This window comes from Prionailurus bengalensis, chromosome C1, assembly GCF_016509475.1.
Source record: "Prionailurus bengalensis isolate Pbe53 chromosome C1, Fcat_Pben_1.1_paternal_pri, whole genome shotgun sequence".
NCBI lineage: Eukaryota > Metazoa > Chordata > Mammalia > Carnivora > Felidae > Prionailurus > Prionailurus bengalensis.
In genome coordinates, this window is record NC_057345.1 from 13,925,177 (window position 1) to 13,953,176 (window position 28,000).

The following is a 28,000-nucleotide window of genomic DNA, read 5'->3' on the forward strand; positions in this document are numbered from 1 at the left end:
AAAAGGACTGACATTCGTGCCATTCACCATTCACTTTATTCAGACACCCAAGCATACCGCTCTCCCCGCAAGGCTACAGATGGTCTCCTCTGCACATGTCATTTCCACAGTAAAGAAAAACTCCATCGTTCCCAGATCCGTGAACAAAGGAAACTTTTAGGACTTCTTCCATTCGTAGCAGAGACAACAGCCCAGCCAATCAGCAATGCTTCATCCACAAAATGCCCATTTCCTTCCCCTACCCCCACTCTCCCCTCTTTTAAAGCTGCAAAGGTTACAACAGTAACATTTAAAATCTACTCACTTTAGGAGAAACACGGTGAGGCACTCATTAATTTATATCTAAAATTAAAAATAAATAATGAGGTTCTTGAACAGGACAACTTCCTCTAGGTCAGAAGAGGACTACAGCCTGGGGGTGAAACGAGAGGTTAGCAGGCACCACGAAATGGTAGATTCTCTCCTCCTTGAAATCTCTTGTCAGTAGTATTAAAAAAGACCTCAGCTTGGACACAACTTAGGTGAAAAGCACTGGCCCAACAAACCAGGACACTGTTTCGCACTCGACTTTGATGAACTGCATCAAGGACAGGGTGGCCCACCCTGATGAATGACAGCCTCCAAACAAGGGGCTCAGTTAAAGTGAGTTTTGACACCATATATAGATTCCTCAACTCTTTGGAGAAAGTCCGTGAGAAGCTGGATCAGTCTTTAAGCCTCAACTAAGCCTGGATCTTCTTTCTCGATGTAAAACAGCAAAAGCACCTGCGAGGTGGAGTTCTCAGTAAGAGTGCCCTCCGGACTTTGAAGCATGAGGCCGGGAAACAGAAAGATCTCTGGACAGGTCTGGGAAACACAAGAGGCAAACCACAATCAAGTTAGGCAGGCCTCACAAAAGAGAAAAATCTGCTGGGGGTCTTTGAAACAACAACATTCACGAGTGGGCAAAAAAAGGAAACAGGGCGATAGCCTTCAGACGTTGAGGGCAAGTCCGTCGAGATGCTTTGAGATTCTCGGCTGAGACAACGTGTGAGTTCAGCCTCCGTGCGCCACCAACACCGCAGCAGACGTGTCCCGGAAGGAGTCTCCACAAGAGTCCCTCTTCTTCCCCACGACTCCGCTGACACTAGCACCCAACACACATCCTCCCCTGGCCTGTCACACTGCAGCTTCCTGTCTGACCCTCTCAGCCCTCGGCTCTCTGTTCTCTGGCAGTGGGTCTTGGGTCTTTACCGCCAGGCCCGATTCAGGAGTTTCACTTGTGCCAGTCTCTTAGTGATCATGGTGGCAAACACCAGGCCAAAGAGGACACTGCTGATTAGCACATAGTCATAGTCGTCCTTCAGGACGTCAAACTGCTTGGATGGGTAGACTCGAGTTTGGTAAATGTCCAAGCCGTAGGCCACAACCTAGAAGGCAAAAGGAGCGAGAAATACGTAAGAAAGGTGGCCAGTGGTCCACCGTGACCTCAAACTCTGGTAAGAAAAGATATGGAATCCTCAGCTGTCTCCTGGGGTGAACCAAAAAGCAGCGATCACACGCAGCGGCTGTGGGCTCTACTCACCAAACAAGTGGACTCCAGGCCTGAGGGAGCCGTGTAAATCCCTCGCATTCGAGAAACTGTCTGGTTGTAGTTAATGAATCGCTCTGCGTGTATCTGCACGTCTGGAGAGTACGGGATTAGGTTCTCCTCTCTGCAAAACATCAGCCAGGACTGGCATTCAAAACTCCTGCAAGGGGATCTCTTGGCTGCCCTTTTTGAGTCCCAGGAGGTTTCCAGGCCACATATCTAGCCTCAAATCTTCCTTCAACATCTACTTGCATCATGTAGTTAAAAATTTAGCAGCTGAATGTCAGCAAGGGCTACAAGAAAGAAACCTGTGTGGAGAGTAAGATCTGGATTCCTACCTCGTTCTAAATCTAAGAAAACAACAGGATGCAACTTCACCCTAGAGGAGGAAAGTCAGGGCCACTCTAAAACTCACCCACGGAGCCACACTAGGCCAATTCCTGCTCTTTGCTCCACAGTGACTCGGTCCGTGCTCCTTGGAAAACCCTAGGATCCTCCCACGTGTCTCCCCAGCTTCAGCCGCCCCTCTCTCCAAACCACACACCCCCTTTCCCCCTGTTCCCCTTTTCCTGCTCCCTCTTCCCCACACCCCTAAGTGAAGAGGATTCGGGACAGAGGTGGAGAAATATGCAGAGATGATGGCTGTCAACACAAAAAATTACTACTAACAATGACAAGCTTTTGACTTCCCCACATAACCCAGCCCCCATTGCCTCCCTGAGCTCATTTCCTAGTGTCCCCCCATCCCTGCTAGCTGCTGCGGCCACTGTGGCCTCTTCCCTGCCTCTGGCTCACCAGCCATGATCTCAGGGCACAGGCACTGGCTGTCCCCTGCCTGGAAGTCTTCCCTTACATCCACAGGCTGGCTTCTGACCTCCTCCAAGGCTTCACTCCACAGTCACCTTTCCAGAGCGGCTTTCCCAGGCCACCCTCTCAAATTTCACCCCCAGGTACCCCTCCCCAACCCTTCATAGCCCCAGTCCCTTTTTGATTTTCTCTCCGTAGCATTTACAAGTACCTAACACAACATTATTTCTCTTGCTTATCTCATTTAACCTCCTCCACCAGAATGTTAAGCTCCATGAGGGCAGAGAGTTTTGTTGGATTTGTTCACTGCTATGACCCCAGCCCCAAGCACAGCACAACGGCAGACAGCAGGCCAAGGACCAGGTTTGTTCAATAGGTCACCTTCTCAGGGTCAGAGCCTTCAGCACCACCTGCAAGGTCTCACCTGCTTTGTTCTGTTGGGATCTCAGGACGGCGGGGATCCAGCAAGGCCTTAGGAAGGGAAAGAATTGCTCCGGAAGGTAGCCCAACTACACAGAAACAAGTCAACAGAGGTAAATGTTCACACAGTGATCCAATCCCAAATCGGGGCTAGTCACAAAAATGTCATTACCACAGAAATTTAAGATAGTTTCAAACCAAAAATTGGGTCATTGATGTGCCCTTAAGTGGCCAAAAACAGTAATTCAAGAATACACATGGGTCTGAATGAAGGTTCCCACTTTTGAAGATACTGGTTTCTTCACACATCATCCTGAGACCTCAGGAAATCAAGTTCTAGAATCAAGAAATGGGCATGATGAGAGAGAAGAGCGCAGAAGGCCACTTGATCTCTTCAGCCCTTTCCTTTCCCTCCAGTGACAGCCGCCCCAATAAAGCGGGCGTCCCCGCCGCTGGCCAAACACCAGAACACCAGGTATGTGCGTGTCGCTGCAGGCCACAGGAGAGCCTGCTGGTTACAGGATGGAGGGACCAAATCTGGGAAACCCACAGATTTGAGAATATATTTTTTTTTTAATTTTTTTTTTTTCAACGTTTATTTATTTTTGGGACAGAGAGAGACAGAGCATGAATGGGGGAGGGGCAGAGAGAGAGGGAGACACAGAATCTGAAACAGGCTCCAGGCTCTGAGCCATCAGCCCAAAGCCTGACGCGGGGCTCGAACTCACGGACCGCGAGATCGTGACCTGGCTGAAGTCGGACGCTTAACCGACTGCGCCACCCAGGCGCCCCCAGATTTGAGAATAAACTAGTGATCCAAGTGCCTGTCGGAGCTGAGAGTCCCTGACGTCTCTAGTAAAATCCAGCAGATCAAGCAGCCTGCTAAGCTGTCACTAAGTCCCGCACCCAGACACAGAAGGAGACCCTAACCCCTGCCGGTTTCCTCAGTATCAGCACAGACATGACATCAGGGCTCAATTTGCTGGGTGAGGTGAAAATGGCTGACAGAGAAGTGACGTGGCTCATCAGAAATGAGTCGTGCCGTCTCTTACAGGTGGCAAAGCTGGACTAAGGAACTTTCTCGGCTGAAACAAAGCCCTCCTCACTAACCTCCCCTACGGTGGTCAAACAGGGTGTGCCAGTGTCGCGTCTCCAACCGTGTCCTTCAGTGTGACGCCCTACGGAAACCCCGCCACCCCGGACACCCTCCCCTGGTCACTCACTGAGCAGGTGCCGGCTGGTGATGCCCCGCTCGGTGATGGTGGCTTCCATGGCACTGATGGAGGAGGGGAAGATGTAGGACTGCTGGAGGACCTGGGGCAGCTGGGGACGGTCCAGGGAGCTGAAGGCGGTGGCGTTGTACTGCTCGGTGCCCTCGTAGAGCTCCAGCGCGGTAAACTCGTTACGCCGGGCCTTGGTATTCCAGTACTGGTACTGCAGAGAGAAGAGAGGGCAGCTTGGGACGCGGCTGCTGGCTCAGCGGGAAAGGGGAACTTCCACAGGAAGCCAGCTTTCCGACGAGCTACATGTCCAGGGAGGAAAGAAACCACCCAGCACCCCACTTTTCTTCCTTGCTGCCAAGTTTACTAACTTTCAGGGTAGTTTTATCTAGTTTTATCCAAAGTGCACCATAAGACAAAGGGGTTTTCAAGATACTCAGAAAGCAGAACAGCAAGTCAGCGTTTGAGTGCTTATTACATGGCAGGCGTCGTCCCAACCTAGGCCACAGGACACTCTGCTCTCTCTACTTCGCAAATGATGCAACACACTGGCTCAAATAACTAGTTCAAGGTTATACAGTCAGGAAAAGGCAGGGCTGGCATCAGCCCTAGGTGGTCTAATTTCTGAGTCTGTCTCAACTGCCATCCAGGGGTTTGGATCCTACAAAAACACAAAGCAGCCACTGGTTGCAACAAGAGGCGATGAAAGGATTCGAGACACGGGGAGACCAGCCATGCGCTCTTGACTGTGTCACGTCCCTGGTAGTGACACCTGTAGATCTGCCCCTCCTTACCACCACCCAGTTCTCGGAGTGCACAATGTGGACGGGGCCCTTGGCTTTCCTCTGCACGGAGGAGTGGATGATGCGCCCGGTGACACCATCAACGAGGAAGATGCCGATGAAGGTGCGCTCGTGGTGTATGTCTGTGCTCTCCGTCACCACGGCCAGCAGGTTGGGGTTCAGGCTCTGAGGAGAAGGAGAAAAGAGGTCCTTCAGAACCACGATGGCAAATCACGAGCTCCACTCTGATGTGAGCCCTGGGCACTGCGGCAGACCTGGAGCCTGCCAGCCTGGAGGAGAAACCAGACCTCCTGGTCAGAAGAACTTCCTATTGGAGTTCGTCTTCCCTGCACTGGATCAGAGTCCCTGGGTGCCGCGTGCCACACCGGGTGCTTGGCCTACATGGCCTCACTGAATCCCGTAAACCACCCTGCAGTGGAGCTGCGGCTCTCCACATTTGGTAGGCAAGGAAAGGCTCAAGGTAGTTAGTTACGCAACCTGCTCACGTCACAGACACAGCAAATGGTTAACTCAAGATACAGGTCTGCCCACTCACGGACCTAAGTCATCACTGCAGCGACACTGTTTCTCTCCACCACTGCCCTCCCTACCACTAAGCCGATGGCCGAGTCTGCTCTGGTCTTCCCTGACCTGCTGGTACAATGTGACACAGGGCGGTCACCCCTTCTGGAAACACCTTCTCCACCTAGTGTCTGTGACACGTGCCCCCCTGCTTCTCCTCCACCCCATGGACCCCTCCTTCTCAGTCTATTCTGCGGAGTCCTCATCTCTCCGGGCTCCTGGACCTCGTCTATACTCGCTCTCATGGTCACGTCACCCACAGGAGCTGGCAATGGCCAAGGCTGCGTATCTATGCCAGACTCTCCCCGAATTCCAGGCTTTGACAGGCTGCCATCTCAGTATCTCTTCCTAACTGTCCCATCTCACACCTGACACGCCCCAAAGGGAACTCCTGTCCTGCCCCTGCCTAAAGCCTGCTCCCCGTGGGCCTCCCCCTGCGTCAGGGTCTAAGACCGGAGACCTCCAAGCCATCCTGGACTCCCCCTTCTCTCTCTCCAGCACAGACCCAAGCATCCCATCCATCAGCATATCCCACTGGCTCTACCTAAAGACACACCTGGAATCTGGTCCCTCCTCACCCCCCACCGACCCTGGTCAAGCCACCGCCACATCGCCGGGCTGACTACAATAGCCTATGCGGTCTGCCTGCTCTCTCCCTCGGCCCTCTGGTCTCAACACAGCAGGCTGAGCGAGCCCTTCATCTTGGTCGTTTACGTCACATTTGTGTTCCCAACTCCCCACTGGCATTCCATCTCACATGACCTAAAGGCCAGAGTGGCAGCTGTGGTATGCCCCGCCACCTGCCGCCCTCTGACCTCAGCAGCCTGGACTTTCTTCACTTACCCCATTCCAATCACACCATCCTTGCCATTTCTGGAACCCTCCAGGCCCACTCTGGCCTTCCTGTCTAGAAGGTTCTTCCCCTGCTATCACACACTGTCACTTCCTCCTTCCGTCCAAGTTTCACTTAGGTGTCACCATCTCAGTGAGGCCCTCCTAACGTTCCTATTTTAAATTGCACCCCCTTCCAATCCCAGCTCCCCATTCCTTCTTCTCAGTTTCACATTTTTCTGTAATCAACCTCTAATTTGCTGTAAACTTATCTATTTATTTTCGTTATTGGCCTCTCCAGAATATATAACAGCCTCAATTTTGTCTATTCTGTTCACTAACGTATCCCAGAATCTAAAAAAAGTACCTGACATCCTGATAGCACTCAAAAAAAAATGAAAGAAAGAAAGAAAGAAAGAAAGAAAGAAAGAAAGAAAAAGAAAGAAAGAAAGAAAAGAAAAAGAAAGAAAGAAAGAAAAGAAAAGAAAAGAAAAGAAAAGAAAAGAAAAGAAAAAAGAGTACAGCTTCCCCTCTGTGGTATTCCTTCTAAACCCCAACCACAGTCTAACCGTGAGAAAAACATCAAACAAAAACTGCCTACAAAACACCTGCCCAGTACTCTTCAAATCTACCAAGATCGTGAGAAACAAAGAGAGACTGAAAAACAGAACAGAGCGGAGGAGACTAGAGAAACAGGACCACTATGTGGAGCATGGGGTCCAGGGCTGGGGCCTGCGGCAGAGAGGGACCTCAGCGAAAAACCTGGTGAAGCCTGAAGAAAGTCTGGAGTTTAGTTAACAGTCTTGCACCAATGCTGGTTTCTGAGTTCAGACAGATGTACCACAGTGTCCCAGGAGAAACCAGGTAAGGGGTGAATAGGCAAATTCAATGCATGGTCTTTGCAGCTTCCCTGTAAATCTAAAATTAGGCCAAAACAAAAGGCTTATTGAAAAAAGACTAAACAATGTGTGTGATGAATATGAATCTATTCTATTTTTTTCAATCCACTCTACTTTTTTCAACACAGAAAAACATAAGCACTCTAGTAAATTTCACCTCATAAAGGTAAATCACATAGTGAATGTATTTTTCTCTAGTACAAGTCAAGCATACTTTAGAATTTGTGTTATTTTGGTCGTTCTGAATAAGTCAAACTGACTGCCGCCACGTGGAAGGCATCCATCAATAAAGATTTCAGATCAATGGCTCCAATAGCATTAATTACACAGCAGTACACTAACCACGGTCTGTGTTATCGTCAATCTTCAAGACAATCCTGTGACGTAGGTGCTCTTATCTCCGGTATATTCTTGAAAACAGACCTTCGGGGAGCCTACCCAAATTACCCAGGACAGAAGTTAGCCTGTGGCAGAGCTAAGTCTGTACGTGGACAGCCCAGCAGGCCTGCACTCTGCGGCACGGCCTCACGCCTGGGGAAAGCAGCCTGCTCGTCAAGGCTCCTGGGTCTCGCTACCCTGTTCTATCCCCTCTCCTCCTCCAGCTCAGCCCCCGCTCTGCAGAGGGTGGAACCAATGACCACTACTGCAAGGACTGCATTCTCTCCCGGAGGTGCTGCAGCCCACTGGCCACCTCTCCGTCTCCCTCCCTTCCCCACGAACTAGTGTCGGACCACAGAGGTGGGGTTTCTAATGGATCAGCTAAGGCTCAACCCCAGAAAGTTCTATCAGCGCTACCACTAGTAACAACAGCTAACCTCTAGTGGGTAGCAGCCACGCACCAGGCACTATGCTACACATGAGCATTCGTGTGATCACACAACAACCCTAGGAACAGGGAATGTTATACTCGTTTTACAGACAATAAATTAAGGCTCAAAGGAATGAAGTGACTCACTCAAGGTCAAGTATCTGCCAAATCCTAGAGCCAGAATCCAAGCCATTGCCCCTCTACTTGACACCAGACTGCTGAACCGTACCTTATAGAGCACGCTGCGGTCCCCCATCACGCGGCCCTGGGAATGAACGTGCTCGCTGCTGCGCTTCCCCTTCACCTTGACGATACGCTGTACTTCTGGGGGAATAGTCAGCTCCCAGCTTAGCTCAGTGGTAAGATCCTAGGGCCAGGGCAAGAGAACCAGCACTTATAAACTGGAGAGCACACTTAGACCCACAAGAGCTGTAGCCAGATACGTCCCATACTCCTTTATTTGGGGCCTCTGTGCTGGAAGAAATGGAGATCAGAGCTCCTAAGAAAACAGTAATAAGGATCTAGTTTGTGCAGGAGTTTTGGAACTCTCGGTTTGGTTCAGAAAGATACTAAAGCTAGTAAGAAAGGAGAGGAATATTCCATGGTATCCCACTGTTTGTCTGAGTAAGAAATATCCAAAGAAAGTTTACCACTTTATTACTGAAGGTGAGGATTCCTAGGGGTGCCTAAGTGGCTCAGTTGGTTAAGCGTCTGACTTTGGCTCAGGCCATCACCGTACTCTTCATAGTTGGAACCCCACTTTGGGCTCTGTGCTGACAGATCAGGCCTAGAGCCCACTTCGGATTCCATGTCTTCTTCTCTCTCTGCCCCTCCCCTGCTTGCTCATGCGTGCACGCTCTCTCTCAAAATTAAGTAACATTAAAAAAAAAAAAAGATTCCTGTATCTGAAGCCAGCAGTAAATTACTAAGCTGGCAGGGACCCTGAAACATTACAGGAAATGTTTTTTGGGTTTTTTTTTTTTTTTGGTTTTTGGTGTGTGTGTGTGTGTGTGTGTGTGTACACAGTTTTTTGTTTTTTTTTTTTTTTAATTTACATCCAAATTAGTTAGTGTATAGTCCGACAATGATTTCAGGAGTAGATTCCTTAGTGACCCTTACCCCTTTAGCCCATCCCCCCTCCCACAACCCCTCCAGTAACCCTCAGTTTGTTTTCCATATTTGAGTCTCTTCTGTTTTGTCCCCCTTCCTGTTTTTATATTATTTTTGTTTCCCTTCCCTTATGTTCATCTGTTTTGTCTCTTAAAGTCTTCATGTAAGTGAAGTCATATGATTTTTGTCTCTGACTAATTTCACTTAGCATAATGCCCTCCAGTTCCATCCACGTAGTTGCAAATGGCAAGATTTCATTATTTCGGATTGCTGAGTAATACTCCATTGTATACAGATACCACATCTTCTTTATCCATTCATTCATCAGTGGACATTTGGGCTCTTTCCATACTTTGGCTATTGTCGATAGTGCTGCTATAAACATTGAGGTACATGTGTCCCTTCAAAACAGCACACCTGTATCCCATGGACAAATGCCTAGTAGTGCAATTGCTGGGTCGTAGGGTAGTTCTATTTTTAGTTTTTTGAGGAACCTCCATACTGTTTTCCAGAGTGGCTGTGCCAGCTTACGTTCCCACCAACAAGGCAAAAGAGATCCTCTTTCTCCACGTCCTTGCCAACATCTATTGTTGCCTGAGTTGTTAATGTTAGCCATTCTGACAGGTGTTAAGAGCATATCTCATGTTGGTTTTGATTTGTATTTCCCTGATGATGAGTGATGTTGAGCATTTTTTCATGTGTCGATTGGCCATCTGGATGTCTTCTTTGGAGAAGTGTCTATTCATGTCTTTTGCCCATTTCTTCACTGGATTGTTTTTGGGTGTTAAGTTTGCTAAATTCTTTATAGATTTTGGATACTAACCCTTTATCTGATATGTCGTTTGCAAATATATTCTCCCATTCTGTGGTTGCCTTTTAGCTTTGCTGATTGTTTCCTTCGCTGTGCAGAAGCTTTTTATTTTGATGAGGTCCCAGTAGTTCATTTTTGCTTTTGTTTCCCTTGCCTCTGGAGACATGTTGAGTAAGAAGTTGCTGCGGCCAAGATCAAAGAGGTTTTTGCCTGCTTTCTCCTTAAGGATTTTGATGGCTTCCTGTCTTACATTGAGGTCTTTCATCCATTTTGAGTTTATTTTTGTGTATGGTGTAAGAAAGTGGTCCAAGTTCATTCTTCTGTATGTTGCTGTCCAGTTTTCCCAGCACCACTTGCTGAAGAGACTGTTTTTATTCCATTGGCTCTTTTTTTCCTGCTTTGTCAAAGACTAGTTGGCTATACATTTGTGGGTCCATTTCTGGGTTCTCTATTCTGTTCCATTGATCTGAATGTCTGTTCTTGTGCCAGTACCATACTGTCTTGATGATTACAGCTTTGTAGTATAGCTTGAAGTCTGGGATTGTGATGCCTCCTGCTTTGGTTTTCTTTTTCAAGATTGCTTTGGCTATTCGGGGTCTTTTCTGGTTCCATACAAGGAAATGTTCTTTATAGTCAAAGAAAACCAATACATATAGCTTTATAGTTAGATACATTTTTTTTAACTATTTACTTGAGAAAGAGAGAATGAATGGGAGAGGGGGAGAGAGAGAGAGGGAGAGAGAATTCCAAGCAGGCTCCGTGCTGTCAGCACAGACCCAGACATGGGGCTTGAACCCACAAACCGTGAGATCATGACCTGACCCAAAATCAAGAGTCAGATGCTTAACTGACTGAACCACCCAGGCAGCTAAATACATTAGTATACATCCATACTGCATATATGTGGAGCCTTGGGGGGGGGGGGGGGGGCAGGGAGAGAGACTAGAAAGGGACACAAGAAGGGCAACTGGGTGGCTCAGTTGGTTAAGCGTCCGACTTCGGTTCAGGTCATGATCTCGCGGTTCGTGAGTTCGAGCCCCATGTCGGACTCTGTGCTGATAGCTCAGAGCCTGGAGCATGCTTCTGATTCTGTGTCTCCCTCTCTCTCTCTGCCCCTCCCCAGCTCATGCTCTGTCTCTCTCTCTCTGTCTCTCTGTCTCTCAAAAATAAACATTTAAAAAAAAAGAAAGGGACACAAGAGCCCCCCAGGGTCCCGGTGCCATACGCTGCTTCCTGATCTGAGGGCCATGTACACAACCGCGTTCCTCTTGTGAACGAGTGAGCCGTAACCTCATGGTTCTGCATTTTCTCAATACCGTACATTGATAAACAATGGATTTAACAAAGTAATGAGGTAGAAAACATACTAAATAAAAGGAACAAATTTCACAAATTCCACTTAAGTAAGAAAACCTGAATATGAACCCCACACATTCTATGGTCCATACCACCGTGACTCCAGTATTTACAAATGCACAGAAAGGACAAGGGAGGATGCACGGCCAACTACTGACATGCACTCCATCTGCAGAGGTCTGCTCATGTTCTGTGCGCTTCTGGATCAATATTTACAACATGCATAACTTAAGTTTTTTTTTTTTTTTGAAATAAAATTTGTATTAAGAGCAAATCAGGCTGCATCGCCACCGGCTCCTGTGAAGCCATTTGAATGCATGAAAACCTCCCCAGGGAGTAAGGTCGCCAGTACGCTCACCTGGAGGTCAACGACCCAAGACTGCAGTTGGCTTATTTCCCACGTAAACTTAGTGTCCTTTGTCCACCTTTGGATACTGTTTCCTCCCATATGTCCTCAGGACTCCACTGATCATGACACCCATGAGTTTGCTCCCCTCTACCACAAAGAACCATCTCTTTCAAGGTCCCCTTTTTATCAACTTGAAGGGACAATTTTTTTTCACCCACAAGACTAAAGAAGATGTTTTCCGGGGAGACCGTTTCCCGTGCTGTTTCTGTAAAGGTCGGCTACTACAAAACGTCAGGAAAGGACACTTTTTTTTTTTTTTTTAACATTTTTAGGACAACAGCAGCTAAAACTTAGATGGCATTTATCATGTGCCGGACATTACTTCATGTGATTTACACCTTCATGTGATTTACAACCTTATGGGGGTAGATCCTACAATCATCTTATTTCACAGATGAGAAAACAGAGGGTTGGAGAAGTCATAAGCCCGAGGTTACAAAGTTAACAAGTGATAGAGCTTGGCTTCACTCAGACAGCCGGATCCAGGCCCTTAAGCTCTACACTGTATTGCCTCTCAAAAGACCCTGCAGGACAGGATGGAGGGCCTCTGGTGAGTCCACAAATCCCTTCTGTCCACAGGCCTACTAACGAGGCCAAAGTCAGCCCCTTGTGAACCTCAGAGCTGGACCCCAGAGCCAGTGTCTACACTGTTTGCTAGTGCTGGGCTCAAGTATGTCAGCATTAGAACAAATCAATCTCGTATCTAAAAATAAAACTCAAAGCACACATTCCATCAGGAGCGGGTCAATAACATCATCCTCATACAGAAAGTACGACTCATTACTCAACCCGGGTTCCCACCTCCCACCCGCTCAAGGATGGACAACATCCCTTCTCTCTGCTATAGAAAAAGAACATGGAATAAAAACTCCCCAGGGGAGGAACACTTGGGTGGCTCAGTCGGTTAAGCATCCGACTCTGGCCCAGGTCATGATCTTGTGGTACAGGAGTTCACGTCCCAGAGCCTGCCTGGGATTCTCTCTGCCCCTCCCCCACTTTCTCTGTCTCTCTCTCAAAATAAACTTAAAAATTAAAAAAAAAACCTCCACGAGGGCAGACTTCATGTGTCGGGCACCCCTCTTTCCACAGCACCTAGACCCTCGTCTGCCACACAGCAGTCGCTCAGTATGAAAATGACCACGAGTCAGACATCGGGATTATGCTGATACGTCTACAACAGAATGCATGCTATAATCCACTTCTTAGTGGAACATCCGAGGGACACCCTTACTCCTCCCCAAAAGGTCCTGCCACGAGGCGCCTTCCCTACCTTTCGAAGTCGATATCCACATAGCCGTCCCTGTTCTGCATCCACCAAATAGAAGAAGATAGAAGGGGCGAGCTCATGGAGCTGTCGCAAGACATTCCGAGTGGCTGGGAACGCCGTGACCTTGAAAACCCCAGATAGCCCAAAGAAGGAATTAAAGAAAAAGGATCCTCCATACAGTTTCTCAAGACTCATTACTGTTCACCATCAAAAAGAGCCTTAAGAATAAAATAGCAAATCTTAAAAGAGTTGAAGTCCACTGACCCGACGTGGGGTGTAAGTCTACTTTTGCTAAGAGCCCGAGTTTTCTCAGGTGCAGGAAGAGCCATCGGGTGGCTCAGAGACGCCCCTCAAGCCCACACACGTGCTGGCTGCTTTGACCAGCTCCGACCACATACCTCCCCCCACATCTGACCCTCCTGGATGCCGTCCGGCCACTCGGAAGTCTCGCACCTTGTACTCATCATCGATCAACAGCAGCACCTTGGCGTAGTCTTGATCCATGATGGGGAGAAGCAAAGACTGCAAGATGGGGCGCTTCAGCACCGGGGGGGCCACCTGACTCCACTTCCCGAAAATGGGATTGAAGACATACAGCGAGCTCATTCCCGTCTCCTGAAATGGTCAAGCAAACAGTCAGACTCCGCCAACCGGAAAAGAAGGCAAACGCTAAGGGTACATCTGGAGAGCTGGGACCTCGGCTCAGCTGTGACAGCCTCCCCAGTGCCCTCTGGGTGGATTCCCTCTTTGTGCAAAATCACGTCCTGTCTCAGTGGGAACGGTCCTCGAGGCTAGCGTGTCAGAAGGGAAACAGGTAAACTGCCTGTGGCTGCAAAGCTAACCAAGCACCGGACATGCTGAGGAACAAACAAAACGGTCGGCACCGACCGACTCGGCAGTGTCTACCAAACCGCCTTTCCAAGGACATAGAGTGAATCCACAAAAATCCAGCTAATTCTGGGAGGCAGAGATAAACAGCTTGTGTCCTGCTCTCCCTTGTCTAAAGAGAAACCGGTGGCCTGTGTCTCTGGGAACGAGGAGAGCTGGCTCGTTCCAGGTCTGGTGACGTCACAGCTCCTCCAGAGCCAACCGCCCCCCCATCGGTCCAGGATGCTCCCACCACTCAGGCAAACAGCTGCCTAACCCCAGAACACCCGTCCCTAGCTATCCCAGCATGCCAAAGGCCCCGGAGAAATTCGGCTTGCAAAACACCAAAAAGCCACACCTACTTTGGCTCAAATCCGAGGAGGACAGCCTCACCTTGTCCTTTACCAGAAGGGTGCACTGCGGGGGGTGGGGGAAATGGGCAGTAGTTCTCTGGACCATCAGTTTAAAGGAGGAGTCTGGCTTGACGTTGGGGAGATACTGTTTCCACAGGATGGTGCCAGAGCTGCTCTCAATGCCAAAAAGCTGCAAGATAAACAAATGACTGGCTCGCTACTAGAGAGACAAGCCGAAGAACCGATCCTATCCTTGGAGACTGGAACTGGCGCTATCCCCTACCAGAGGCTTTTTGCTTCCCACTCGCGGAGCCTCAGAAGGTTTGGGTACCCGGGGCTTCAAACGCCCTCACCTTGCCTGAGGCCGTCACCATCACCATCATCTTCTGGAGGTTAAATTCGTCTCTGGCTAGGGTGTCAATGTTGACCTCATTCTTAATCTGGCTTCGGGGCTTCCGAGCGTCGTAGAACATCTTCCAGAGGTGGGAGGTCCATGCCTGCAGCAGGATGAGCTGCGACGAGAGGCGTTTCAGGAACATTCCCAGCAAGCCGTCTGGTGTCAAGGAAAAGGTAACGCAACTGAGACTCCCTCCTCATCGGACTAGGTGTTGCCAGCAAGGGGCTTCTCCTAGCGAGGGGTCTCTCCCGCTCCTGTGGGCCATTCAAGTGATCCATATGCCAGGCTGCAAGTCCAACGGGCAGTCCTTTGTCTGAAGCTGCCCATCTCACACTCAGGTACAGCCAGGCAGGAACTTCCAAAACCTGCTTTCCTGGCTCACAGTATTCCACCTCCTGGAATCTTGGGAGAGGAGACTAACTAGGGGTCAGGGGCCAGGGGTCAGCCACGCAGGCTGTAGCCATGCTGGCATGTCTCTGCCACGGCCCGCATCCAGAATGGCCAGAGGAAAGCTTCTGGGTGCCGCGACAAAGCCACAAGAGGGGAGAGTATCGGGGTGCAGGACGCAGCGGCAGGTGCACTGTGGACAGGTACTCCCATTACCCACTGCTTCATTCCCACCCCGTCAGCTATTTAACCTATTCCCGACAGACCAAGTGATGACTGACCCCCAGAGCTATCACTCACTCCACCCCACCCCGTGACTGAGGATGCCACCCTCGAGTCTCCTCCGGAGGGTCAACGTGGCCATCGGAGCCAGCCAGTGTGAATAAAGAGCACAGTCTCTGGTGTCGCCTGAATTAAAATCCCAGCTCTACTACTTACTAGCTGGGTGACCCCTGTACATAACCTCTGACCTCTGGTTCCTCATCTGTAAAACCACCTGTCGTCTACTGGGCTATTGGGAAGATCAGACCACAGGATATACACACAGGACTTCACACCATGCAGGGTCCACGGCGAGCGTTCACTGAAAAGTAGTGCCTTTGCATATCTTACTTTGCAGCAACCTCAGCTCAAGGAAGAGGAGAGCCAACGGGACAAGTCACAGCCCCAGCGGTCCATGCACACACGGTAGGCACCTCATCGATGCCGGCCAGGACAAACAAAGAACTAACCAAAAGCTAGCCACGCGAGCAGGCAACGAGCAACAGGGCAGCAGGAAGCAGATTTTACCTTGAATTGCTGGATCCGGGCAGCAGAAATGAATAGTAAAGTCAAATTAATCCTCAGCTCAAGAAAATCCACAATGCCTACCGGGGTGCCTGGCCCAGAGGAGGCCGAGGAAACACCAGCTGCGGAGCGAGGTGAAGGGGAGGGAGGGAGAGGCGGGAGGCAGGACTGACCAGAGGGAAGTGAACCAAGTCCAGCCTGCGGCTTGGGACTGGCCGGCGTCAGAGGGCACCGCCAGTCACCACGACAACCGCACCCGCCCAGTCACACCTCTCCAGAAAGATGTGGCTGGGGTTTAGGGATGCCTGACACAGTGCCTGGAGAACCGAGGTACCGAGGCAACGGTAGCTATCATTCTACTGAGTCAAGCTTCCTTTCCCTCAGGATCTTGCCACAGAGGGATGCACAAGAGACTCCTTCAGAAAGAACGGTTACCTAAATCCCATGGCCACAAATGCCCCGGAAACTGGTCACAGAGCTAGGTCCCCACAGACTGGCAAAACGACTGTGCCCAGGAAGCCGGGGAGGCCACGAGCCAGCGTCTCTTGTGGTCTAACTACCAAACCCATTCCCGGGGCGGCCCCTCCAGCAGCCCTGCTGTCCCGGCCTCCGTGCCTACCTGCCTTCTTGCCAAATTCGCCTTCCAGCTCAGCCTGCGCGCCAGTCAGGGGCAGATCCACCGTCTCCAGGCACACCACCTCTGCCAGCGACTCCTCCCGGCCCCACAGCACCACCTTCCCTGCTACAGAAACCCCGGTTACAAAAGCCAAGCCCGCCTCCCCCATCGCCTGAACGCACTCTTCTCCGTGGCTCAGGGATTCCAGCAGCTCCTGTGGGAGACAGAGAAGCAGCGGGGGAGGGGGGGATTCAGCAGCTCAAGTAAGGGGAGTTCCATACCCCCACCTAGAATGCTAAGGGATTACTCAAAAGCAGGTGACATATGGCTCTAAAAAACATTCAAGCTACACTCCGCTGGAATCTTTGCCAGCAGCTGGTCCACAGACCCCAAAATAGAGCCTGACTAGAAATCTGGGCAGGCCTGAAGAAAAAAGAAGAGGGCCGAAGGAGGTCTGCTCACCCAGCTGCTGCAGAAACAGCACCAGGTGGTCCTCCGTCTGCACCAGGGCCCGGTAGCCCACGGAGTCATCCTTCTTCAAGAACACCTGGATGTAGAGCTGTGGGCAGAGCGAGAAGCACGCAGTCGGCGAGCATCCACACGCCTCTGAGCACCAGACCCCAAAGGCCGAGGCATAGGGAGTGGCTAGGGGCCCGGCTCATGGTGTTATTCGCTGTGTAAACAACACGGCTACTGCTCAGACCCCCCGCGAGATAACGTGAACTCGTCGGAGCCGGCACAGGGGTGCTAGGCTGCAGCTCGGACCTCCCCAAGGAGGAACCTGCGTGCTTCCCGGGCGCCGTGTCATTCCTCGTGTCATTCCCCTGCAGAGCGAGCAGAAGGCTCAGATCAGACGTTCCATTTTGGAGACAAAGAAGCCACGGCCCCAGACAGGCTGAAGAAGACCCTGAACGTGCAGAGTGGCAATGCGGGGCGACAACCCGAAGTGCAGGCTGTGGCACCGGTGACCCCTTACCAGCTCCGTGACTCTGGGTGGCATCCTGAATCTCACCAGGCCCAGTTTCACTGGTAAAATGACGGTAGTATAGCCACTTCACAAGGCTGGTGACAGGCGGGGTCCAGTCGATTAGTGTGTTTATGAAAAGCACTAGCTCAGCACAGCGCCTGGCACGCTCACCGCTTGGCATAAATGACACCCGCCTCTGCTGTGATTCACAGGGACTTGCGACAGGTCGGCTGCTCAGGAAGAACTAGAACCCGTGTCCAGAGAGCCCTAATCCAGCGCCCCAGGCTGCGAGTTGACCCTGAGGAAGCGAGGCTCACGGTGAGAGGCTCGCAGGACAGAGCCTCAAGACCAAGGCCCCGACTCACCCGCTCTGGCCGAGTGCCATTCTGTTCCAGGCTGAAGGTGATGGTGGTGTCCAGCAGCCGCCGACCCGTTTCCACTAAGTAGAGATTAATGGTGTAGGTCTGGTTGAAGCACGCCAGTGAGTCCTGCGGGTACGGACAGCACGGGGTAACCCGCGAGATTCCCCCAAAGCAAAGCCCCACAGAGGACGTCCAAGAATTGGGGTGAACCACCCTAGAGGGGGACCAGGCCAAAAGAGGAAATACACGCAAAGGAAAACAAAAGGAAAAAAGAAAGCTTAATCCTGAGACGGAAGTAAGGTACCTGAGTAAACAAACAGAACTACGACTGCCGTACTTGTTTCAGAAGGAAGTCGGTGCGGCCCAGCAGACTTCCCAGAGGTAGGACCACAGAGCTCTCCAGAGGAGCTTCGGGGATGGGGGACGCAGCAACAAGCGTGCCACCCAGGGTCCCACACTCTGCCCCGATGCAGATGCACAGACTACCACTTGGCAATACCAGCCAGGACCCCAGAAGAGACAGGGAAATTGAGCGCCAGAGGAAAAAGTGCTTAAGAACAGGTTCTAGGGTCTCTCCTTCCAAATTCCCAACTAAAGAGGATCCAGAGAAACCGGATTTCATTTACAGAACGTGGCGAACCCCACGTGAGGCTGAGGGCTCCAGGAGACCCGCTCCAAGCCTCAGCTGCTCCCAGCTTCCCTGGAGGGCCGCCCCTGTCTCTAGGTCTGGCACGACGCCAGATGCCCAATGCTGGTACTCAATGCCACACTGTACCTGAGGACTAGACTTCTCCGAAAAACTCCCCAGTGACCCATCTTCAGAACTGCTAGGTTTCTGCGGGGGAAAAGAGAAGGACAGAAGGAGAAAATTTAGCCAAAGGGTCATTCCCCAGTCACCAAAATGAAGCTCTCACTTCTGTGTCGTCTCAGCCCCTGGAGAAGACAAACCTCACTCCTGACTCCTGCCCAGAGAGCCCGTGCAGCCCTTAGCAGCCCCAGGGGAAAAGTGAGGTTGTAATATTAGGGTTCATTCCCGGGGACAAGGGGGTATGCAGAAAGTTCTGTAGAACCAGCGAGAACTTATTTCTCAACGGCTTCCTGCCCCCTGCATTCCAACCGCCCCGACTTTTGGCTCTCAGGGCTCCTGGTAGATACGAGGAGCTGCTAGTCTCAATACTCACCACTTCACTCCGACAGGTCACGACCGCAGCCACCGTCTTCTCCCCAGTGGTGGCAAAGCTCACTAGGGCAGCCTGGGAATAAAGCAAAGTGCCACTTCCTAAATGGGGCCCGTACCAGCCAGTGGCCTTACAGAGGAGCACCTCTACAGAGAGGTCCCCTAGGCCTTGAGGCTAAAAGTGCTCCTGGCTTTGAAGCACAGCAGCCAGGGCACATGAGAACAGACGAAGGCCCCAGGTGCGTCCATAGCTGCACATAAGGCTTTCCCCGTACCTCCAACACCGGCACAGGCCAGTCATAAATCTCATGCTGTTATTAGTATCTACACGGAAGTTCAAATTAACATCCCCACCCTGCTGCAGACTCAGAGGAAGGCCCTAGTTTTACTCTAAACATTCTTTGTGACTCTCAGAAAAAGAGTGTTCCATTTCTGCTCTAAGGCTAACCCCTCTCAAAGCACACACAGAGATGTCTGGACCCGGAGGGAACATCTACAGATTCAGAGGCAGGGTTTTCTAGCTTCATGACTTGGCTATATTCGCCTGAATCCTATGCTGCCTGCGGTTACCTGTGGGAAGTTCTTGAGCAGACTCAGGACCCCGTGACGATAGTGCAGCAGAGCATAGTGACTCGGGGACAACTGCAGGAAGAACTGGGCCCGAGAAGGCTCCACCGGGTTGGGCTGCGTGGGCAGGACCCGGGGCTGGAACCCACTTGCAAATTCCAAGTCAAGAGACTGAAGGGCAAGAAGAAAGAGGATTAGGGCTAAACGCAGGCAAGTCACTGATCCACTGATCCATCCCAGGCCTGCTTCCCCTGCCCCACTTTGCCAGTGAAAGTAACTAGGCCATGGCATGTGGCTCCGGAAGCTCCCATTCAGGTTCCCCAAAGAGAAGAGTGGCCCATTTCCCCTCACACCAGGTCAGCCAGAAGCCTGACCTTTTCCCAGCAACTGCCAAGGCTCAGGAAGGAAGCAGCATCACCAGGAGAAAGACTTTCCTAAGCGGCAAAGCCAAGGCCTTGGGCCAGAGGGCCGCAGCACTACCTCTCACCTGCAGTGGGATCTGTCTCAACTCCCACTCCGTCTCCAGGGCCAAGGTCTGGAGGGACCGTGAGCTCGGATCAGGACACACCAGCACAGCCTCATCCACCACACCACAGGCTCCGGTGAGACTCTGAAGCCAGGGGGTTGAAACCCTGACCTACAGGAAAGATAGCCTAGTGAGAGAGGTTCGTGAGAATTTTTACATTTCCCTCTCGGCTCATCAGCAATGTCACCACCAATCTCACGGGGGGCTAAGATCAAAGGTTCTTCATGGCTGGCTCTAAAGGACTTCTTTCCATCCCTCCCAACCTCTCAAGAGCTCCAAAGTTGGAGAAAATCAGGATTTTGTTTCTGGTCACTGGAAAAACATACCCAGTCGACTTTAAGACCTGATACTTCAGGTAAGCATTTCTCCACTATATTTATCAAATGTGGTTTCCTCGCTATCTCACGGTATCATCTTCTAAGAAACTCACAGCAATGAAAGCAACCTATGTAATTTTCAGCCACCCCAGTAGAGCACCGTGTACAAATGTGAGGGCTTTAAACAAACACTGGATGAGAAGAAAAGAGTCCCAAGTGACCAGAATCAGGGACCACGAATGGCTTCTGCATCTTCCCGGCCAAGTTCTCTGGTCCTGGATGCAAAGAAGGGCTCCATCTATTCCCCTCCACAATCCACAAGGCTCTTCAAGCCGATGCCTTGACCATACCTGCTGAACAATCTCTCCATCTTCCACGTTAAACTTGACAATGTTCACGTGGCTGAAGGGAACGACTCCGAGGGCCCACACCACCCCAGAACCGTAGGAATACATCATCTGGTAATGGATGCTGTCACTAAGAGACAGAAGAAAAAAGGCAAGGAGCAACAGCTTCAGCTGTGGGACAGGCCCATCTCAGGGGTCCTCTAAAATCAGTCAGGTCCTGGGGCACCTGGGTGGCTCAGTCGGTTAAGTGCCCGACCTGGTTTGTGCCGACTTTAAGTGCCGACTTGGACTTGCCCGACCTGGTTTGTGAGTTCGAGCCCCGCAATGGGCTCCGTGCTGACAGCTCAGGGCCCGGAGCCTGCTTCGGATTCTGTGTCTCCCTCTCTTTCTGCCCCTTCCCCACTCACACTCTGTATCTCTCTCTCTCAAAAATAAACATTCTTAAAAAATAAAATAAAATAAAATAAAATAAAATAAAATAAAATAAAATAAAATAAAATAAAATAAAATAAAATCAGTCAAGTCCTTAGCCAGAAGTCACAAACTAGCAGTCCCCAAGTAGGTTTTGTTTGGCTCACAGTTTTGTTTTGCTTGTTTGTTTGTTTTTTAAATAGTCGTCAATATTTAGAACTGAGACTTTACAGGGGCGCCTGGGTGGCTCAGTCAGTTAAGCGTCTGACTTCAGTTCAGGTCACAATCTTGCCATTCCAAGTTCGAGCCCCCCATGGGGTTCCGTGCTGACAGCTCAGAGCCTAGAGCCTGCTTCGGACTCTGTATCTCCCTCTCTCTCTGCCCCTCCCCCGTTTGCACTCTGTCTCTCTCAAACAGGAATAAACCATAAAAAAAAAAAAAGGAACTGAGACTTTACATGTAAAAATCAGATTTTAGCTCTTCTTAAAAAGTAGGAATGGCATCCCCAGGCATTCCTATAGGGCGCCAATCTGCTGGGTAAGGCTGCCCCCTGGAGGCCAGCCAGGCACACTGCAGCTGCCGGCAAGCCCCATTGGGCCTCCTTTGCTCCAGGATACCATGCACTGGGCCACATAGGAACTTGAGTTTTACACTCTGAAAATGGCCACAGGTCTAAGCCAATCTTTTCCTTTCCTCCCTGCCTCCTAATCCCTCCCAGCTTTCCACATCTAGGACTTCTGGAAACCATCTCAAACCTCACCCAGCTCCTACCCTGGCCTCTTCTTCAGTTGTTCTGATTCGTAACATGAATGAAAGGCTGAGTCCAACTGAAGACGTACTCGGGTGGCTCAGTTGATTAGGAGACCGACTCTTGATTTCAGTTCAGGTCACGATCTCACAGTTCATGGGTTCAAGCCCCGTGTCGGGCTCTGTACTGACAACATGGAGCCTACTTGGGATTCTCAGTCTCTCTCTCTGCCCCTCTCCTGATCACACTCTCTCTCAAAAATAAGTAAACATTAAAAAAGAAAGAAAGAGGGGCGCCTGGGTGGCTCATTCGGTTGAGCGTCCGACTTCGGCTTGGGTCATGATCTCGCGGTCTGTGGGTTCAAGCCCCGCGTCGGGCTCTGTGCTGACAGCTCAGAGCCTGGAGCCCACTTGGGATTCTGTGTTTCCCTCTCTCTCTGCCCCTCCCTCGCTCATGCTCTGTCTCTCTCTGTCAAAAATAAATAAACACTAAAAAAAAAATTAAAAAAAAAAAAAAGAAAGAGAGAGAGAGAAAGGCTTAGTCTGACTTGAACCAGAAGTCAAAAAGCCCAGAGTGTTATGACCAGGAGCAAGTGAGCCACTCCCTTTGCCGGACTGCCTCTAGTGCCCAGTTTGAGAATTTTCTCCTCACTGCAAAGGAAACGCCAGAGGTAGCAAGGCCTTTGAGCGCAGGCCTACATCTAGTGAGCCCAACACCATCCATGTGATACCAATATAAGGTGAGCCTGAGCCAGAACAAACGCTTCAACCTTCAAGGAGACACAGGGGCTTGTGGAGAGCACGGCGAGGCAGTCATCACCGGGTGGGAAGGTGGCCTTACCTTTCTGGGAGATGTTCCACCCACTTTAGGTGCCCACTGGAGAGATGATGCAGGGCAAGAGTGGTCTTCTTCAGGACCGCGATGTACCTCACTGATGCCTGCAGGCCTACCAGCCCAAGCGCCTGGAAACTGAGCGCAGGTACAGGGGTGAGCACGGCCTGGCACCTCCGGGGCCTCGGACTAGAGGAGACGATCTGGAACACTACCACTGCAGCTCGGTAGGTGAGAAAACAGGCCTTGGAGCCAAACGCGTCAGAATCCTAATACTGGCTCTGCCTGTGCTTGGCTGACTTGAGGGGCTGCATTTCCAACCACTCGGCTGGTCTGCTCCCCTGAGACCCCAGGAACCTCCTAAGGGTTGCTCCCCCCACCCCGCCCCCAGGACTGCACAGCAAGCAGGTGATCCCTCTACCGTGGCAACCTTCACACCATACTGCCACTGAAGGCTACGTGCTTGCCTCCCCCAGCTGACAGTGTGTTTCTTGATCTCACATTCACACGTGTGTTCCCACTGTCTGGAGGGCTTGCCAAGTGTTTGCCAAATACATTACTATCAGAAGAGGTATAGGCTACTGCAAATGACCCTGTAACGGAAACAACCCCGGCAAAGGTGTAACAGTAGCCCAAGCTGCTCTCGCAACGTAAAATTAAAACACTGGGAGGTTTACATGACATTCCTATACCTAGGACATTACAGAGTTCTCAAGTCACGGTAAGATGAGGACCACCATTCGAGGGCAAGGATACACTCTGCACCTAGCACAGAAATCTGAGCCTACGGGGGTTCAATAAACACTGGCAGAGTAACCACATGTTCCATGACCTCAACTCATCAAGACACTGGGTGTTTGATGTTCTTTGGCTCTTCGGTGGTCCGTGAGGAAAAAAGCCAAAAGACCCGGAATTGCTGTCCATGCAGACCTGTGTCCCAGCAAAGCCTCACGCCAAGCCTAGGTGAAATACAGCTTCTTTGCCCTCTACCTGCCACTGTCCAAGGTAATCTCCCAATTCAGGCCCCCAATGTTAGTCTCCCAGGAACGCATGATCCGGCCTCCATTGGACACAGTGATTGCATCTGGAAGAGAAAAGACCACGGTGAAGTCATCTCCCCAACTGGCCCTCTGTAGCCTCCTCCGACAGTCTGTGCGCAATGGCCGCACCTCTGATGTATGGACGCAAATGGAAGTTACTTGCAATACCTGTCCTTTCCTTTTGAAAACACCCCTTCTCCTTTCTTAGCCAACCCTGCACAAAGGAAGGAACCAAGGAATGGGGAGATGGGGCCAACACCACGAGAGACACAAAGCAGGACTCTGCTTACCCTGTCCACAGAGCAGCATGGCGTCCACAGCCCCTTCTGCTGTGCCCTTGTCAACATGGCGCCACACTGAGAAACATGAGAGTCAGACATTACCATAAACTATAAAAGAGAGGCATCCAAGGAGACAGATAGGAGAGAACTGAAGAGCTCTTTGTTTGCGTAGCAGTATCCAATTTTTTTTCAAAGGAGAGAAGGATTACAGCTAACTGGCAATGGTCTCCTCCCACTCACTAGGTAAGGAGGGGAGGAAGGGTTGAGAGGAGGGACTCTTATCCCAGTCTGAAGTCTCTTCACTTCCCATACCCCCTGCCACCCTAAGCATACGATTGACAAAACAAAATCTCTGTGATCCACAAGAAAAGTAGTGATCGTAAATTACATGTCCACAATCTTAGTGCCTAAAAACATCCCTGAAAGCAGCATAAGGAATTGGAGTGGCATCCAAACCTTTACTGCAGAATAAAAGAACGGGTGTTTTGAAGCAGTATCTTAAGAAGTCGCAGGAGTTCTCTTACTCGCAGTAAGAGATGCATCTTTTGGCCAACCTGTCCCTAACTTGAGTTGCAGCCAGGAAGACTACCTAAGCCATAGGCCATTCTGGATTCACTATGGTCAGCCATCCCATCCCAAGCTAATGGCCTACACAGGTCACTCACAGATCTCCCCCGTCCGAGAATTTAATGCTGCAATCACATTCTTTTCTGTGGCCACAACCAACTTCTTGGATCCAGGGGAAAATTCCAAGGAGGCAAACTTGAGCTTCCCAACATACTGCTGTCTCCTGAGGAAGAGAGTACAGGGCAGTGAGAGGGGTCAAAATCATCACTGCACAAAATATTTTGGGAAAAGACAACTGTGCCAATACGTGAGGTTGTCACCATCTTAGGTCCTTATCTCAGGACACAGGAGAAATGTCTGTTAACGAGATCCGACCAAAAGCAAGATTTCTATGCAGTGTAGTCAGAAGCAAGCAGAACAAGGAGAAAGAATACACCCTGGTAGATAAGAAGTGCCAGTCTTCCTTTGAAGTTCACATGTTTGTCTCAAGTGACACATCTGACCAAAACTCCCCTGGAATAAACATTAGTCCTCTCGGTCTTCATTAACAGAGGGACTAGACGCTCCTATTACACCTGAGGAAACAGACACAAAGCCTGTTGTTCACAAGCACACAATCCAACTTGCCCTTCTATTTTCACTGAGCTCTGGAGAGAAAAAAAAAAATCATGCAGATTCTCCAACCAAACTCCATAGATGGGGTCAGGCTTCTGTTCTCTACAGCCTTTTCGAGCCCACTCCATGTTTGGGATCCATTTGACTCATTACTCAGACTTCCCTTGGAATAGATCCCATAACTTTGAACACCGTTCTCTAGCATAAAGGGAATATAATTAACTCTGCATGGCTCACTACCAAGTACACAGGAGGTGCCCACACATGGCTGTTAGGCAAGAAGTACTCTCATCTCTGGCAAACTAAACACACATGGCATTTACACTAAATTCCTCTGGTGGTGTGGTTTGGTCTGGTTGGTTTTTGTTGTCGTTGTTTCGTCTTCTTTTTTAAAGAAACTGAGCAGGGGCGCCTGGGTGGCGCAGTCGGTTAAGCGTCCGACTTCAGCCAGGTCACAATCTCACTGTCCGTGAGTTTGAGCCCCGCGTCGGGCTCTGGGCTGATGGCTCGGAGCCTGGAGCCTGTTTCCGATTCTGTGTCTCCCTCTCTCTCTGCCCCTCCCCCGTTCATGCTCTGTCTCTCTCTGTCCCAAAAATAAATAAACGTTGAAAAAAAAATTTTTTTTAAAAATTTAAAAAAAATAAAGAAACTGAGCAGATAGACAGACCTATGTGCCATTTGACAGTTTCTACTGGTATTTTCACATACTTAATTCTTGCTGTATCTATTAAATGCTCTAGGAAGTACATAGGATAAACGTTACTAGTTTGATTTTACAAGTAATAAATGACTACTCTCATTTTACACATAAGTAAACTAATGTCTATTGAGGTCAGCTAGTTACTGTCAGAACTAGAACACAAAACTAAGAACTTCTGACTCTAATACCCAAGCTCTCTTGTAAAATATTGCTATCTTTTGGGGTGCCAGGTGGCTCAGTCAGTTAAGCATCTGATTCTTGGTTTCGGCACAGATCGTGACCTCACGGTTCGTGGGTTTGAGTCCACAGCGGGCTCTGAACTGACAGCATGGATAAGCTTGCGATTCTCTCTCTCTCTCTCTCCCCCTATCTCTCTGCTCCTTCCCCGATTGCTCACTCACACTCTAGCTCTAGCTCTCTCTCTCACACTCTCTCGAAACAAACAAATAAACTTAAAAAAATATATTGCTATCTTTTATTTGAACTGCAAAAGTAATGCCTGCTCATTGTAGAAGATATCAAAACTATGTAAAAGTAGTTTTTAATCTTAAAATGCTTAAAATACCACCGCTATAAACTTTTTGGTGTTTTAGGGTATTTCCTTCTGTTTTTTCTTCTATTTGTAAATTGCATATACCTAGTATTTGGTAAGTTGGAATATCGCAAGCACATATATATGAATACGCCGTATGCATGTAATATTCACATATTACATTGTAAGGATTTCCACATATCATTAAAAATATGACTCGAGGGGTACCTGGGTGGCTCAGTCGGCTAAGCCTCTGACTTCATTCAGCTCATGATCTCACAGTTCACAAGTTTCAGCCCCGCATCGGTCTCTGTGCCGACAGCTCAGAGCCTGGAGCCTGCTTCAGATTCTGTGTTTCCCTCTCTCTCCGCCCCTCCCCTACTCGTACTCTGCCTCTCTCCTGCTCTCAAAAATAAATAAAAAAGCACTAAAAAAAAAAAAAAAAACTTTCTACTGTGACTCGAGTTGCCTTTGTCACACTGTCTTATGTCACATACAGATACATCTGCCCCACCAGACTGAGATCCTTCCTAACTCTGTATCCACAGCACCTAGAACACCTGTTGGCCCATTGCAAGCACTCAACAAATACATGAATCAATGTGTCTGATACAGAAAAGACTGCACAGAAGAGGAGGTATCCAAGCTGGGCTCTGAAGAATAAACTGTTTCCTGAACAGTAATAATAACGGGTAACATTTACTAATTGCATTCAATGAGCCAGGCATTGTACTAATTTAAAGGAATGATCTCCCTCATCCTTACAACTACTGCAGGTAACAATGGACTACTAGTAAACCCATTTTACAGATAAACCTTGGCACAGCGCTGTTGAGTCACTTTCCCAAAATCGCACAACCCTTAAATGGCAAAATTTAGTTTCAAATAAAAGCAAACCAATTCCAGGACCTTAAGGAAGGGGGCGGGAGTGAGTAAGTGAGTGAATGAATGAGTTAATGACACCTCCCGGCTGATGAGAGGCTTGCCGGGTCTTATTCTGATCCCAGGGTTGAAGTTGCCTGGAAGGGAGCAGAAAGCGCACTCGGTTTAGGACCTGTCTTGACCCAAGCCTCTGTTCACATACCCAAGAGACGCCAATTCGCGGAAGAACGAGAGCTCACTGAGGGGCTGTCGACCCCCGACACCCGGTAGATCAGAAACCTGAGTCACAAAAACAGGGCCTGACGGGGGAGGATGGGGCAGTGACCTCTGACCACAAACCCAAGCATGCCTGAATGTCAGGGCCGGCTTCACGGGCTCGCGACCTGTCACCCAGGGACTGGCTTAGAAGTGCCCCTAACGCTTGGTTTAATGCTCTGCTCTGGCCATCTCAAAACTCTTCATTTTTCAACGCGGGGTCCCACATTTTCATTTTGCACTGAGCCCCGCAAGTTTTGCAGCCGATCCTGCTGCCTGTAATGGCCCTCCCTTTAGCAAGCACATAGGTACTGAGAAAATAGCCACATATTTCCCGAACAGGCCCCACACGCACGCACCAATCAAACTTGCCCACTTGGTCTTCGTAGACCGCGTCCGAAAGGACAAGCAGGGCGGCCCAGAGCCAGGGCCAAAGAGTCGCCCCTACCGCCGCCGCCATGATAGGAGCCCGGGCCGCCGCCGGCCCGGCATGCACCGGGCCGAAGGCTCCGCCTCCGTGGACCATAGAGTTGGGAGCGCACGCGCAGCCCTCGCTGGGGCCCTCGGGATTTGGAGGCCTCCGGGTGCGCTTAAAGT

General features: G+C 50.1%; 1 protein-coding gene across 4 annotated transcripts; it reads right to left on the minus strand.

The window, feature by feature from the left end:
- Positions 1-17: 17 nt before the first annotated feature.
- Positions 18-27,990, minus strand: EMC1 (ER membrane protein complex subunit 1). Of its 4 annotated transcripts, none has more exons than XM_043573904.1 (24): positions 27,763-27,952; positions 24,518-24,642; positions 23,862-23,927; positions 23,522-23,615; positions 22,541-22,669; positions 20,545-20,671; positions 19,839-19,988; positions 19,355-19,522; positions 18,789-18,860; positions 18,383-18,442; positions 17,611-17,733; positions 16,741-16,837; positions 16,282-16,404; positions 15,666-15,674; positions 14,446-14,645; positions 14,133-14,282; positions 13,326-13,487; positions 12,876-12,995; positions 8,149-8,286; positions 4,812-4,985; positions 4,021-4,231; positions 2,802-2,886; positions 1,565-1,694; positions 18-1,409 (listed from the first exon to the last, which is right to left on the minus strand). In XM_043573904.1, exons 1-24 carry the CDS (start codon positions 27,927-27,929, stop codon positions 1,230-1,232), a joined length of 3,060 nt encoding a protein of 1,019 aa, XP_043429839.1. In that variant the 5' UTR covers positions 27,930-27,952; the 3' UTR covers positions 18-1,229. The 4 variants fall into 4 exon arrangements, with proteins under 4 accessions (XP_043429839.1, XP_043429840.1, XP_043429841.1 ...); XM_043573905.1 differs by having other exon boundaries at positions 16,282-16,401; positions 27,763-27,895; XM_043573906.1 differs by lacking the exon at positions 15,666-15,674 and having other exon boundaries at positions 27,763-27,990.
- Between the last annotated feature and the right edge of the window lie 10 nt (positions 27,991-28,000).